General features: G+C 35.2%; 1 protein-coding gene across 1 annotated transcript; it reads right to left on the minus strand.

Moving 5' to 3' along the window:
* Positions 1-2,153: 2,153 nt before the first annotated feature.
* LOC121406425 (monocarboxylate transporter 12-like) lies at positions 2,154-10,383 on the minus strand. Its single transcript, XM_041597450.1, has 4 exons — positions 10,088-10,383; positions 6,459-6,599; positions 5,374-6,321; positions 2,154-2,329 (listed from the first exon to the last, which is right to left on the minus strand). Exons 1-4 carry the CDS (start codon positions 10,314-10,316, stop codon positions 2,190-2,192), a joined length of 1,458 nt encoding a protein of 485 aa, XP_041453384.1. The 5' UTR covers positions 10,317-10,383; the 3' UTR covers positions 2,154-2,189.
* Positions 10,384-12,594: the final 2,211 nt, after the last annotated feature.

The following is a 12,594-nucleotide window of genomic DNA, read 5'->3' on the forward strand; positions in this document are numbered from 1 at the left end:
AATATTATTTTGTTCAGTCATGTAAATGAGAATTTTCTAGTAGTTTCAAGTGAATAGTGTACTTCATATCAAATTTCACTTTGTTTAATGAAATCTTTTTCATCAAAGCAACTCTTACATTTCTGTTTTCTGTAACATGGAGATGGAGTTGTTTCATTGTCAAATCGCGTTTTAAGGATTATGGAATAAAGTTATATATATATAAACATGAAATAATATCATTCCAGTGGAAAAAAGTAATAAATGTATATTTGAAGAAACGTTATGGCTCATAGTGTCATTTCTTATTAGAAAATGTATGTGTCTAGTGGGTCTGGGCCCTGGAACGTTTCATGACCAAAAAAAGGGGAACAGAAAAAAATGGGAAAGGAAAGGAACAGAGGAGGGGGGGGGGGTGAAATACGATGTATTCTTTCATGTCATGTCAAATTATATAAAAAAATTCGATTATTTTATTGAAAACATCAACATTATTCCTCGCTCTCTTTATAGGACAGCTGTTTGTGAATTTTACCCAAGGCCTAACGCCATGTCTGGCCCCATACAAAATTTTAGACTTGTTTCACCACTGCATGACCCCCTCCCCCAAACTAAAAATAAACCCTTACAACTAGAGAACAACAAATTTAGTTCCCCCCCCCCCCCATGAACACCGATTGGCTGCCGTGACAGAGGCCCAGCTTAAATGATTTCATAGCCCCCCCCCCCCAATATATTACAAAAAATGACCAATTAAGCAATCAAATAAAATGGAAACGACTTACTACAAAAATCAAATATTTTTTTTATACATGAACGGTATATAGATAATTCTTTAAATAGATAAACAATGTAAGCATGTATCTTTACAGAAGTAGCATATTCGACAAGTGAAGAATACAATCGTGATAATGGTTGCTATTTCCAGGAGACGGCATCCGAGAAATGAGCTTTCGAAATTTACCCACACAAAGTTTTCGCAATCACTACGCGTCCGCTCTCTACAATCCACCAATTCCTTTGAAAATGCAAGTCAAATAAAAATGGAGATACTGAGAGGCTTTTGTCCAAAGTTGGTGAACCGGGACAGCGGCTCGGTGTGAAAATGCCAGAGGTATAAATGACAGAGGTATAAATGGCAGAGGTATAAATGACAGCGGTAATAATGGCAGAGGTAAAAATGACAGAGGTATAAATGGTCAGTCTTAAGCCCCCATGCCAACAATCCAAAATCTCCTCCATGCATACAATAGATTAAATAAGAAAGGTTCTTATAATAAGAATTTGCAATAATACTGTTCCTCCGATGCAGATCTTCGGATGATCCGCTGTCTCAGTCCCCCAATCTTCGACAAAACCTCTCATGCCGCTCTCCTTTGTGATATTTGACTTGTATTTTTGAAGGAACTGGTGTGTTGGAGACAGCGGCGGCGTCGTGATAGCGAAAACCCTCTATTGTTATGATCATCCCGGCCCCGGGAGAAATTCATTAACCAGGGACGTCGTCCCTGATAAAACAAAATCGAACAGAACTAATGGTGTAATCCGCATGACCAAGCATGCAACCCTAAACCTAACGAGAAATGTAATCTGGGCCCTGTTGTACAAAGAGTTACGCTTGATCCGATCAATCGCTACTATCGACGGCAAGCAACGTCAACATCTATTATGCATGTTTGTTCAAAATATTTTCTAGCTGTGATGTATATTCATGCATTCATTGTTTTCTTGAAAATTCAAGCTAATTCACTGCGCCTCTCTTTGCATAAAAAGGACATTGTGCAAATTTTTCGTAGAAAAGAGTTATGACACTGATGGATTGATCCGATCAATAGTAACTCTTTGTACAACAGGGCCCAGGACTCTTTTCTCAAAGACGTCAACGACATCTGACTGTATACTAACGGTATACCCTTTTCGACACTATTTCCCCTCGACTTGCGTGTATATAAGCAGCTTCCATGTACAAAGCATGGAGCTCTAAAACACTGTAATAGCTCTATGTACAAATGACCTTCCCATGTTTTCACAGGGCCCCGTTACATAAAAGTAATAGTAACTTTGCCATCCAATGGTGACTGCCATGGTGACAATGCTAATTATCCAATCAGAACCAAGGATTTCAGGGAAGGTACCATTGGATGGCAAAGTTAATACGATAGTAACTTTATGGCCCAGGTTTGTAAAAAAAAAAATCCTTAAATGAATCATCATAATTCTCTGCTTCGGGTACTCCCTGATCGCTTCTTGATGACTAGGAGCGAGATAAAGATGCCGACACAGATCGCCTGCAAGACGCCAAGAATATGAAATTGTATATCAATGGATTGCGTCAGATCGTACAGCGATCCTGTAAAACAGATAAAACCCGACAAGAGAGTGAGAGCAGTACCGTTAAAATCAATGAATGAAATAAAAAAAATAATGAATTGAAAATGTACAAATATTGATTTCATGTTGTTGTATGCAGCTGCATGTTTACGAGTCAAACAAAATTATCTAAACTGTCATGAATGTGTCTATACCCACAGTCATGACAGTCATGACCCTGTGTCCATACTTAATGGACAGAAAACAGTATGTGGTGGTCGATGGTGTCATTTGAAACTTATAAAAAAATAACATGTGGGGTTCCACAAGGTTCTGTTTTGGGGCCTCTCCTGTTCTTGTTATATATCAATGATATTACAAAATGCTCAAATATATTTCGTTTTTCTCTCTTTGCTGACGACACAGTTGTCATATTATCTCACAAAAATATTCACACACTATATCATCAGCCAACTTTGAATTATGTAAACTGACATCCTGGTTTCAGAGCAATAAATTACTTCTCAACTATGAAAAAAATAAGTATATCATATTTCGTTCAAAGAACAGGAGAGTCCCCGAAAATCCTGAAGCAATATTTGTTGAAAATACTACACTTCAATGTGTTCCATCGATATCCTTCCTTGGTATAACTGTGGATGAGTTCCTGAACTGTAAGACTCATATTAATAATATCTCTTTAAAAATATCAAGAAGTATTGGCATATTATATAAACTAAGGTGTTTTGTTCCATCTAAGATATTAATGTTATTGTACAATTCAATCATATTACCACATTTATCATATTGCAATATCATTTTGGGGTAATTCATTTTCATCTCATTACATCAAATTAAAAATTCTTCAAAAGAAAGCAATTCGAATAATTGCTCATTCTGATTACAACGCTCATAGTAATCCTTTATTTGTACAATTGAAGATTCTTCCAGTTCAGGAGCTTGTAACACTAAACACACTCATATTTATGTTTAATTTTCATATTGGTAATGTTCCTCAAATCTTTAAAAATATGTTTGTAAATAATTCTCTCATCCATTCGTATAATACTAGGCAAAGATTTTTATTACACAAACCACGTGTACGCACTACCAAAACATTGAATTCATTTTTGTATGTAGGACTAAGCAAATGGAATGGTTTAGATGATAATATCAGGTCTAGTACCACTTTGTCAAGGTTTAGGGAATTATGTAAAAGATATTTTTTCAGAGACTTAACCCATTGTTGGTGTATTGTTGCATTCTTTTTAACCATCTCCTTTTTCTCTTCTTATCCTCTCTCTCTCTCCTCCCTCCTCTCTCTTCCTTTTCCTTTTCTCTTTCTATCTTTCTCTACCTCACTTTCTCACTTTTCTTTCTGCATGATTTGCTTTCAGATGATTAGGATGTGTGTTTGTATGGTGTGTTCGGCGTGTGTGTGTGAGAGTGTTGAATGATGTCCAGCCAATCTGTTTATCTTTTTTCTCCCCCCGCCCCTTTTGTATATTATGTATTGTATTGTATCAATTTTAATGTGTTGTATATATGTTGGGCCCCAATTCAAAAGCACTGCTTCTTATAGGGGTCCAAACCTTTCATTTAATTGTTTTACATTGTATTTTTCTCTGTTTTTATGATTGGTTGAATAATAAAACTGAACTAAACTGAACTGATAGACGACATATTAAACAGTCAATGGTAAGTTTAATGATGCATGGGCTTACGTTGGTACTTATTCTCTTATTATTATCTTATTCTCTCAGTCATAACCCTTTTCTCGTTATTGAAATCAATCCATTGTGGCTCTGGATAGTGGCCAGCTAAAAATTTGATTTGTTCTTTTTATTTCAGAATAAATATGAATTATTGTTGAATAGATAGATTTTGAAGCATTTGAATTAAAATTGAGTGTAAAATCTCCCCTCCCTCTCTTTAAATGATGCGACCAGAATAAACCAATCCTTGTTTGAAACCTATACCATTTTAAAGCATACATATTCAGCTTTATCATGATCCTAAATTCATTTGGGCTCAAACAAACAAAGTGTGAAAACAGCAGCTTTTGTCAGGTTGAAATAATCACTTCGTAGCATATTTTAGCTCAAAAGTTTCACACCAACATTACAAAGAATTTGAATAAATTCAAACACATGACATGTAAGAATGATTCTTCCTCTTTACAATGATAGCAAAATCATGAAATTCGATGCACCATTAGAGCAGCAATGACCAAATGAAAAGAGGTGTTTTGGTCCGCACCAAGCTCATTAAACAAAACCCCGTTAACTTGGATTAAAGAAGACACTTTTGGGACCTGCCTACTGACTGACTGATGAAAAAAAAAGTACCCACTGCCCTTTTATCATTACCCGCTCCAATTCAATCTTCGTGTGAGGTCTCACTTGAAGCCATAACACCACTCCCTTAAAGGTCAAGTCCACCTCAGAAAAATGTTGATTTGAATCAATAGAGAAAAAGTAGACAAGCACAATGCTGAAGATTTCCATCAAAATCGGATGTAAAATAAGAAAGTTATGACATTTCAAAGTTTCGCTTATTTTTAACAAAATAGTTATATGAACGAGCCAGTTACATCCAAATGAGAGAGTTGATGATGTCACTCACTCATTATTTCTTTTGTTTTTTATTGTTTGAATTATACAATATTTCAATTTTTACGAATTTGACGATTATGACCTCCTTGCCTGAAGTACAAAATGTTAAAATAATGGAATTGCACATGTTCAGGGAGGAATGAAACTTCATTTCACATGACAATAACGAGAAAATCAAAATATTTCATATTTCAAATAATAAAAAACAAAAGAAATAGTGAGTGAATGACGTCATCGACTCACTCATTTGGATGTAACTGGCTCGGTCATATAACTGTTTTTGTGAAATGAAGCGAAATTTTGAAATGTCATAACTTTTTTATTTTACATCCTATTTTGATGAAATTTTCAGTGTTACACTTGTTGAATTTTTCTCTTTTTATTCAAATCAAGTTTTTGTTGGGGTGGACTTGTCCTTTAACGTATCATCGGATGATGTAGTAACAAGATTTTCTTCAAATTGACGTACCAGTAATGTAAGTAGTCAGGACTGCACTGACGCCTTTGCAAAGATACGAGATAGACATCGCTGCGGGAAACACATTTGGCTTGACGACGTTGGCAATCAATGCTTCAATAAGGCAAGAGCTGCCATAAAGACCAAAGCCCAAGAAGAAGGAACAGACAAGGATGTAGGAATAAGACGTCCTCAAGGGTTGAATGAAGAACATCAGAGATGTCAAGGAGCAGAACACGTTGTATTGACCAGACACCCAGGTCGGATGAAAATACAAGATGACAGTGCTTAACATCCTTGCAACCAGGCCACCGACACCTCCCATTGTTCCAACGAAGACTGCTTTGGATTCAGGGATTCCGACAGAGATTGCAAAGGGTACGATGAAAATGGTCCAGCTGATGACAGTAAATGCACCCAGGGTGTCACATGGCAAAACGAAAGCCATGAAAAACTTTGCTTCTATAAGGAATGTCTTTAGATCTGACAGCAGCTCCAAGAATCGTCTTCGTATGCCGACGAGATACCGATCGATGTCAGCATTTGGATCTGTGCTCTTATTTGTGAGATTGGAGGAATATTCAGTGTTTTTAGAGAGATTATGACACTGGCTAGTTTGATTTATATTTTTATCCGAAGCAAACTCTTTGTCAGTTGAAGAACCAGTACCAGTGACCTCTAGGAGATATTCACGTGCTGGCGCAGGCGGTCTCTTTTGCCTTTCCTCTGGCAATTTTAAGACGAGACCGAATGGTAACATGTTAAGGCAAAGGCCACCTAAGCAGAGAAGGGCTTGGTGTGGTCCGTAGGCTTCGAGCAAGACATTAGTTAGGATGGGCAAGATGAGAATTCCTGTCAGGGAACCCATGAAGACAAAGGAGCTGGCGAATGCGAAATCCCCTTTATAGTGACCATGTAAACAGATGATTGCTGGAACTAATACCATACATTGACCAATACCTGTAAATGGAAAGACAGAAATATAGCATTGGATAATAAAGGCTAGAAACAATTTCAGAATTTCACTTTGTCACCGCAATTGGTTATATTTTTTGTTTGAAATTTCAATCCATGATTTTAAGGGATTATGTTTTTACCAAAAAGAAAGAAGAGGGTTCCGAGAGCCGAGGTTGTACGTGCGAAGGAGGACGTTGTTATGGCAACTCCAGCTATCAACCCCCCAGCTGTTGATATCTTGGTTAGACCAATGTTACTGGCCAGTGGCTTCACGAATACCGCTGTAATATAAAGAAGGAAAATGATGTCATTTTTTTCTGCACTGTTAAAAATAATTTACACAACGCTGTTTACTATGTGAATCGCACAGAAGTTGTTTGAAATGTTTAAACAAGTGTTTTGGCTATGGAATGCATGAAAGCGTGTGGCAGGAGTAAAATACACTCTGAAAAAATAATTTTTGACAAAATATTTATTTTCCTGATATTCAAAATGTCCGCCATAATCCATTGTTTACTCTATTATGTACAATATGAATAGGGAAAACTAATTTTTACAAAAATGAGCACTAAACCGCAAAAAATCGCGATGTATGAACGAAGTAATATATGCCAATCATCATTACTAACGAGATATATCATTTATTACGTCATAAATGGGAACATTTCTGTATTTTGATATCTAAAATGGCCGCCACTGGCCCAATCAGTATTGCGTACAATGGCAATGGGGGTCAAAAATTTCACAAGAGTGATCACTAAAATGCATATTATTAAGATTAAACGAGTGGAATACTGACTAAAAACATAATTGTTAACGAAATATATTATTAATATACCTTGTATGTGATGAATGTTGTATTTTGATATTCAAACTGGCTGCCAAGGGCCGTAAAAGCATTATCCACAATGAGAAAGTGGGGCAAAGAAATCACAAGAGATCACTAAAATGCATATATATGTAATAAATTAATGGAAAACTGTTTAAAAACATATTTTCTAATGAAATATATCATTCATGTTTAAAGTTTGTGTTCAATACTAAATTTTTACTTTCAAAATGGCCGCCAGAGACATACAGTATTATGCACAATGCAAAGTGGGAAACCAATATTCACAGGAGTGAGCACCATAAATGAAGGTATTAGTGACCTATGAGTAAAATATTGTCTGAAAGCATAATTTCTATTAAGAGATATCATTTATTCTGCCAGATAGGTGATAAATACTGTTAATGGAAAGTCAAAATGGCCGCTAGAAGCCCTTACGATATTATGCACAATGTGAATGGGAACAAATTATTTCAGCAGAATTTGGCGTTGCTTGGCCAAATGGTGATGAATGAGTGAAATATCGCCTGAATTCATGATTTATAACAAAATATATCATATCTTATGTAATTTAGGTGATAAATACTGTATTTCAACATTCAAAATGGTCACCAGTGGCATAAAGAGTATTATGTACAATGGCAATGGCCGGGGCAAAAAAGGTGACAAGAGTAAGCACTAAAATGCATATTATTAAGATAAACGAGTGGAATACTGACTAAAAACATAATTGTTGATATGCCATTTATGTGACAAATGCTGTATTTTGACATTCAAAATGGCCGCCATAATGTACAATGCGAATGGAGAAACTAATTTTCACAAGAGTGAGAATCATAAAATGCATATGACTGTGATATACGAGTAAACATATTGTCTTAAACATGATTTCTAACTAAATACATCACATATTGGTTGTGGAGGTTATAAATGCTGTACTTTGAAATCCAAAATGGCTGCCATAGGTCCTAAAAGTATTATGTACATTTTAACATTGGACATATAATTTTGACAGAATTTTGCTTTGTTTGACTCTAAATATTGCCTATAATTGTGAATTCTGATGCAAGGGTGAAATATTGTCTAACACCATGGTTTCTAACGAGATATATCATAATGTTGTGTATTTAAGGTGATAAACACTGCATTTTTAAATTGAAAATGGCCAACATAAGCCCTTATCGTATAATATACAATTTGAGTGTAGACAAATAATATTCACAAAAAGGGCATATGGCAGCCATTTTGAATGTTGAAATACAGTATTTATCACCTAAATTACATAAGATATGATATATTTTGTTATAAATCATGTTTTCAGACGATATTTCACTCATACATCACCATTTGGCCAGGCAAAGCCAATTTCTGTTGAAATAATTTGTTCCCATTCACATTGTGCATAATATCTTAAGGGTCTGTAGCGGCCATTTTGACTTTCCAATAACAGTATTTATCACCTAACTGGCAGAATAAATGATATCTCTTAATAGAAATTATGTTTTCAGACAATTTCACTCATAGATCACTAATACCTTCATTTATGGTGCTCACTCCTGTGAATATTGGTTTCCCACTTTGCATTGTGCATAATACTGTATGTCTCTGGCGGCCATTTTGAAAGTAAAAATACAGTATTGAACACAAACTTTAAACCTGAATGATATATTTCGTTAGAAAATATGTTTTTTAAACAGCATCCCATTAATTTATCACATATATATGCATTTTAGTGATCACTCTTGTGATTTCTTTGCCCCTCTTTCTCATATTGCATAATACCTTTGGCAGCCATTTTGAATATCAAAATACAACATTCATCACATACATGGCATATTAATAATATATTTCGTTAACAATTATGTTTTTAGTCAGTATTCCACTCGTTTAATCTTAATAATATGCATTTTAGTGATCACTCTTGTGAAATTTTTGGCCCCCATTGCATTGTATGCAATATTGTTTGCGCCAGTGGCGGCCATTTTAGATATCAAAATACAGAAATCTTCCCATTTATGATGTAATAAATGATATATCTTGTTAGTAATAATGATTGGCATATATCACTTCGTTCATACATGGCGATTTTTTTGCGGATTGGTGCTCACTTTTGTGAAAGCTATAGTTTTCCCTATTCATATTGTACATACTAGAGTATACAATGGACTATGGCGGCCATTTTGAATATGAGGAAAATAAATACTTTGTCAAAAATTATTTTTTCAGGGAGTATCCCACTCCTGCCACACAATTTCATGCATTTCCTAGCTAATGTGCGGACAATTTTAGGATTTTTATCGGTAATTTGCATATTTTGGCGGCCATATTGGATTTTGCCAATTTGCGGAAAATGCTCAAGGTTGCACGAGTGGCATCATTCAGATTTGTAATCAGCACCCTCGAATTGACAAAAAACCATCAAAAAATATTGTATTTATAAAAAAAACAAGGTTACGCCTCTTCTATCCTGGACTAAGGCCAGGTCGAGACAAGGCCAAGGACATTATAGATCTCAAACATCCGAGGCCAATTAATGCCTATAATAGTATTGTGTATACATTTTTAAACGTAGGGTATATTTGACAACCTTAGAACATTTAAGAGAACCGAGCTGCTGCAAAAAATTGATATATATGTATATACACACATATGTACATACACACATACATACATACACACACATACATACGTACATACATACATACATACATACATAAATACATAATTATATCTGATTTCGTTAGCTAATGTTATGACACATTTTCAAAACATTATGTATAACTGATGGTCTTATCCTGACTATCAAAAATAGATTTTTGTATTTTTTTAAAATATATCCAATATTGTATATATTGAGATGTTGTCAACATGATAGATAATTCTGTCACCTGCGTATGTGTTTAGATTTAGGCCTATAAGTAGTAAAACGTATTACTTAACCGCCAAAGTGTGCCACTGTCCACGGTAAAGAAAATACGACGCCAACACTTGCAAAATTGCTGTCAAGCTGGAAAACCATTGGGGTGAGAAGAACTCCAAACGCTTTGGTAATACCAGCTTCAAGAACGAGGAAGAGAAACGTTACCAACAATACGAGATGACGATATGGATCCGATGGTGTGTCGTCATCATCACTCCGTTCTCGACTGGAACGCGTTCTTGGCGTCATTTTGATAACCGTCACCACCTTCGATTTGCAATGGGATGACCAAACGATACTGGCTATATTTGTTAGATCAGACGAAATGCGAACTTTTGACATCAGTGCACAATATCAAATAGGGGTGTTGATAAAGAGTTTCGAGTTGATGATCACTGATCCGGGGCAAATCCATCTATAGCTAATAGGGAGCTAGGGGAAGAGCCCGGATTTTTTCACCCATTCTTTCCCCCGATATCGGCCGCTCAAAGTTGATTTTTGTTTACTTGTTTCAAGGGGTGGTCCTTAATTTTAGTCACTTTTTGGCTTTATTTTCTATAAAACATCATGAATTTGTAGTAATCTCAATAACCCTATTCAAATAGTGCGAGCATGAAGCACGAGCTAAAGTTTTTCAAAATTTTATGTATTTTGTCCTGAAAATTGAACACTCTGGGCAATATTTGTGATCCTGAACAAGATGCATGCATATGTAACTAGATTTTGATTTATTTATTTCCGTTCAATTTTTTTTCAAAATATAATCAAAGTAACAATACATATTCATTATAATACAGACAGATCAATAACATAAACAAAACTAAAGTGTGTTGCAATAATTTTATCTATGAAAAGAATGTATAGAAGGCAAGTCCCTAAACTATCCCCTTCCTTTTCTTTGATTCTTTCTACTCCCTTTTTTTTCTGCACCAATGGGGGGGGGGGACGGGCCCCCTCGGGCCCACTTTGATCCGCCTATGCTGATCATGCCGATTGAAAATAATCATCCGTAAAGGCACTCATTCAAAAGGTCAATGGAGCGGAATAAGTAAATCCATTTTGTACGGATTCAATTCAGTCCAACTGGGTATTTCATGTGTCATAACGTATCGTGCATGGAAAAATAACCAAATCAGGAACGTCATGCCCCGGCGTCATGCTTTCAACTATGCTGTATTGGCGCAATGTATAATAGTAGACTCGCTAACTGCAAAAAAGAGGTGCACGCTGCATTTTTTAGTACAATGTGTCTGTTGGCATGTATATTGCTTGAACCCATTGGAAAATTTTTATCCAAAAAGACACTCTGTATCTATGCAAATTAACCCTAATTAGCATTAGCCTCTAAAATTAGTAATTTGCTAAATACACTTGTAAAAATGGAAAGCTACTTCATAGAAATGTCAATATTGATGCAAAGCCTTTGTGGAAGTAGCAAAAGAAATGTGATGAAAAAAAATGCGGCAACCTCACATTTCATTACCTAATTTGCATATAAACTATACACATTTTCACTAAAAAGTGCCTCTTTTTCGAATGATTCTGGAAATCTAAATTGAATAAAAGTATCAATAAATGTGTTATGTAAATAACAAATACTAGAAATGTGTCTTAAGGTTTGGAAAAGATATTGGGCAAACTTTTTTGAAATATGCAAATAATCCCTAATTACCATAATTTATGCATAAAACTGCAAAATACTCTGAATATTAATAAAACCGCTTTGGACGCCAAAGGAGTGCTGTTTAGCAAGGTGGGCGACAACAGGACTCCGACTTTGTCGATTTAAAACAATGATTCTTCCTCGGATCGGAGTATGAACTATTCATCAAAGATGGTGACGTATGAAATTGTTGAGCCTGTTTGGATTTTGAGAACGATTATTATAGGCGCATATTTTATGCCGTATTGTAGAGATTGTTCAGAATGATGTGTTTAATAACGTTAAAGGTATTCGGATATTAAGTTATGTGTTAGTATTGGATCAGGAGTATATTCAGAGAGGTCATGATCAGATCAATACAGGATCTGTTTTGTGCAGAGCCTTAGTGGCAGTTAAACGGTTATGCAGTGTGGTAATTGTTGGAAGAATATGTAACGTTTTGTAGCGTGGAAATTGAAGAACATTGTTAATTGGAGAGAGATAGAGCATAGAGTGCTTTAGAAATAAAGTTTCTGATTTAAAGGCATGGCTGATGTGAGTGTTGTGTTTATTTGGTTGTTCCCATGTGACAGAAAATAAAATGGTTCATTTTCGCAGTTTGTACAAGATTCCCAATTAAAATTGTGACACAACTGAAATTAATGTTCATATTATGACATGAAGAGAAACGTTAATACAGATAGAACAGTTTGTTAGGTGTAGAAATATATAACTTTTAATATTATGGTAATTACAATTGGTATAATTATATGATTCAAGTTGTATCAAGTAGATTCTAACATACATGGGGATTATATTTTACAAACGCTGGGCCCACATTAATGCCAACTTTTATAGTTTTAGAGTTTACAGTCTTAAACTTTT

The sequence above is a fragment of the Lytechinus variegatus genome, chromosome 1 (genome assembly GCF_018143015.1).
Source record: "Lytechinus variegatus isolate NC3 chromosome 1, Lvar_3.0, whole genome shotgun sequence".
In the NCBI taxonomy this organism is placed as follows: domain Eukaryota; kingdom Metazoa; phylum Echinodermata; class Echinoidea; order Temnopleuroida; family Toxopneustidae; genus Lytechinus; species Lytechinus variegatus.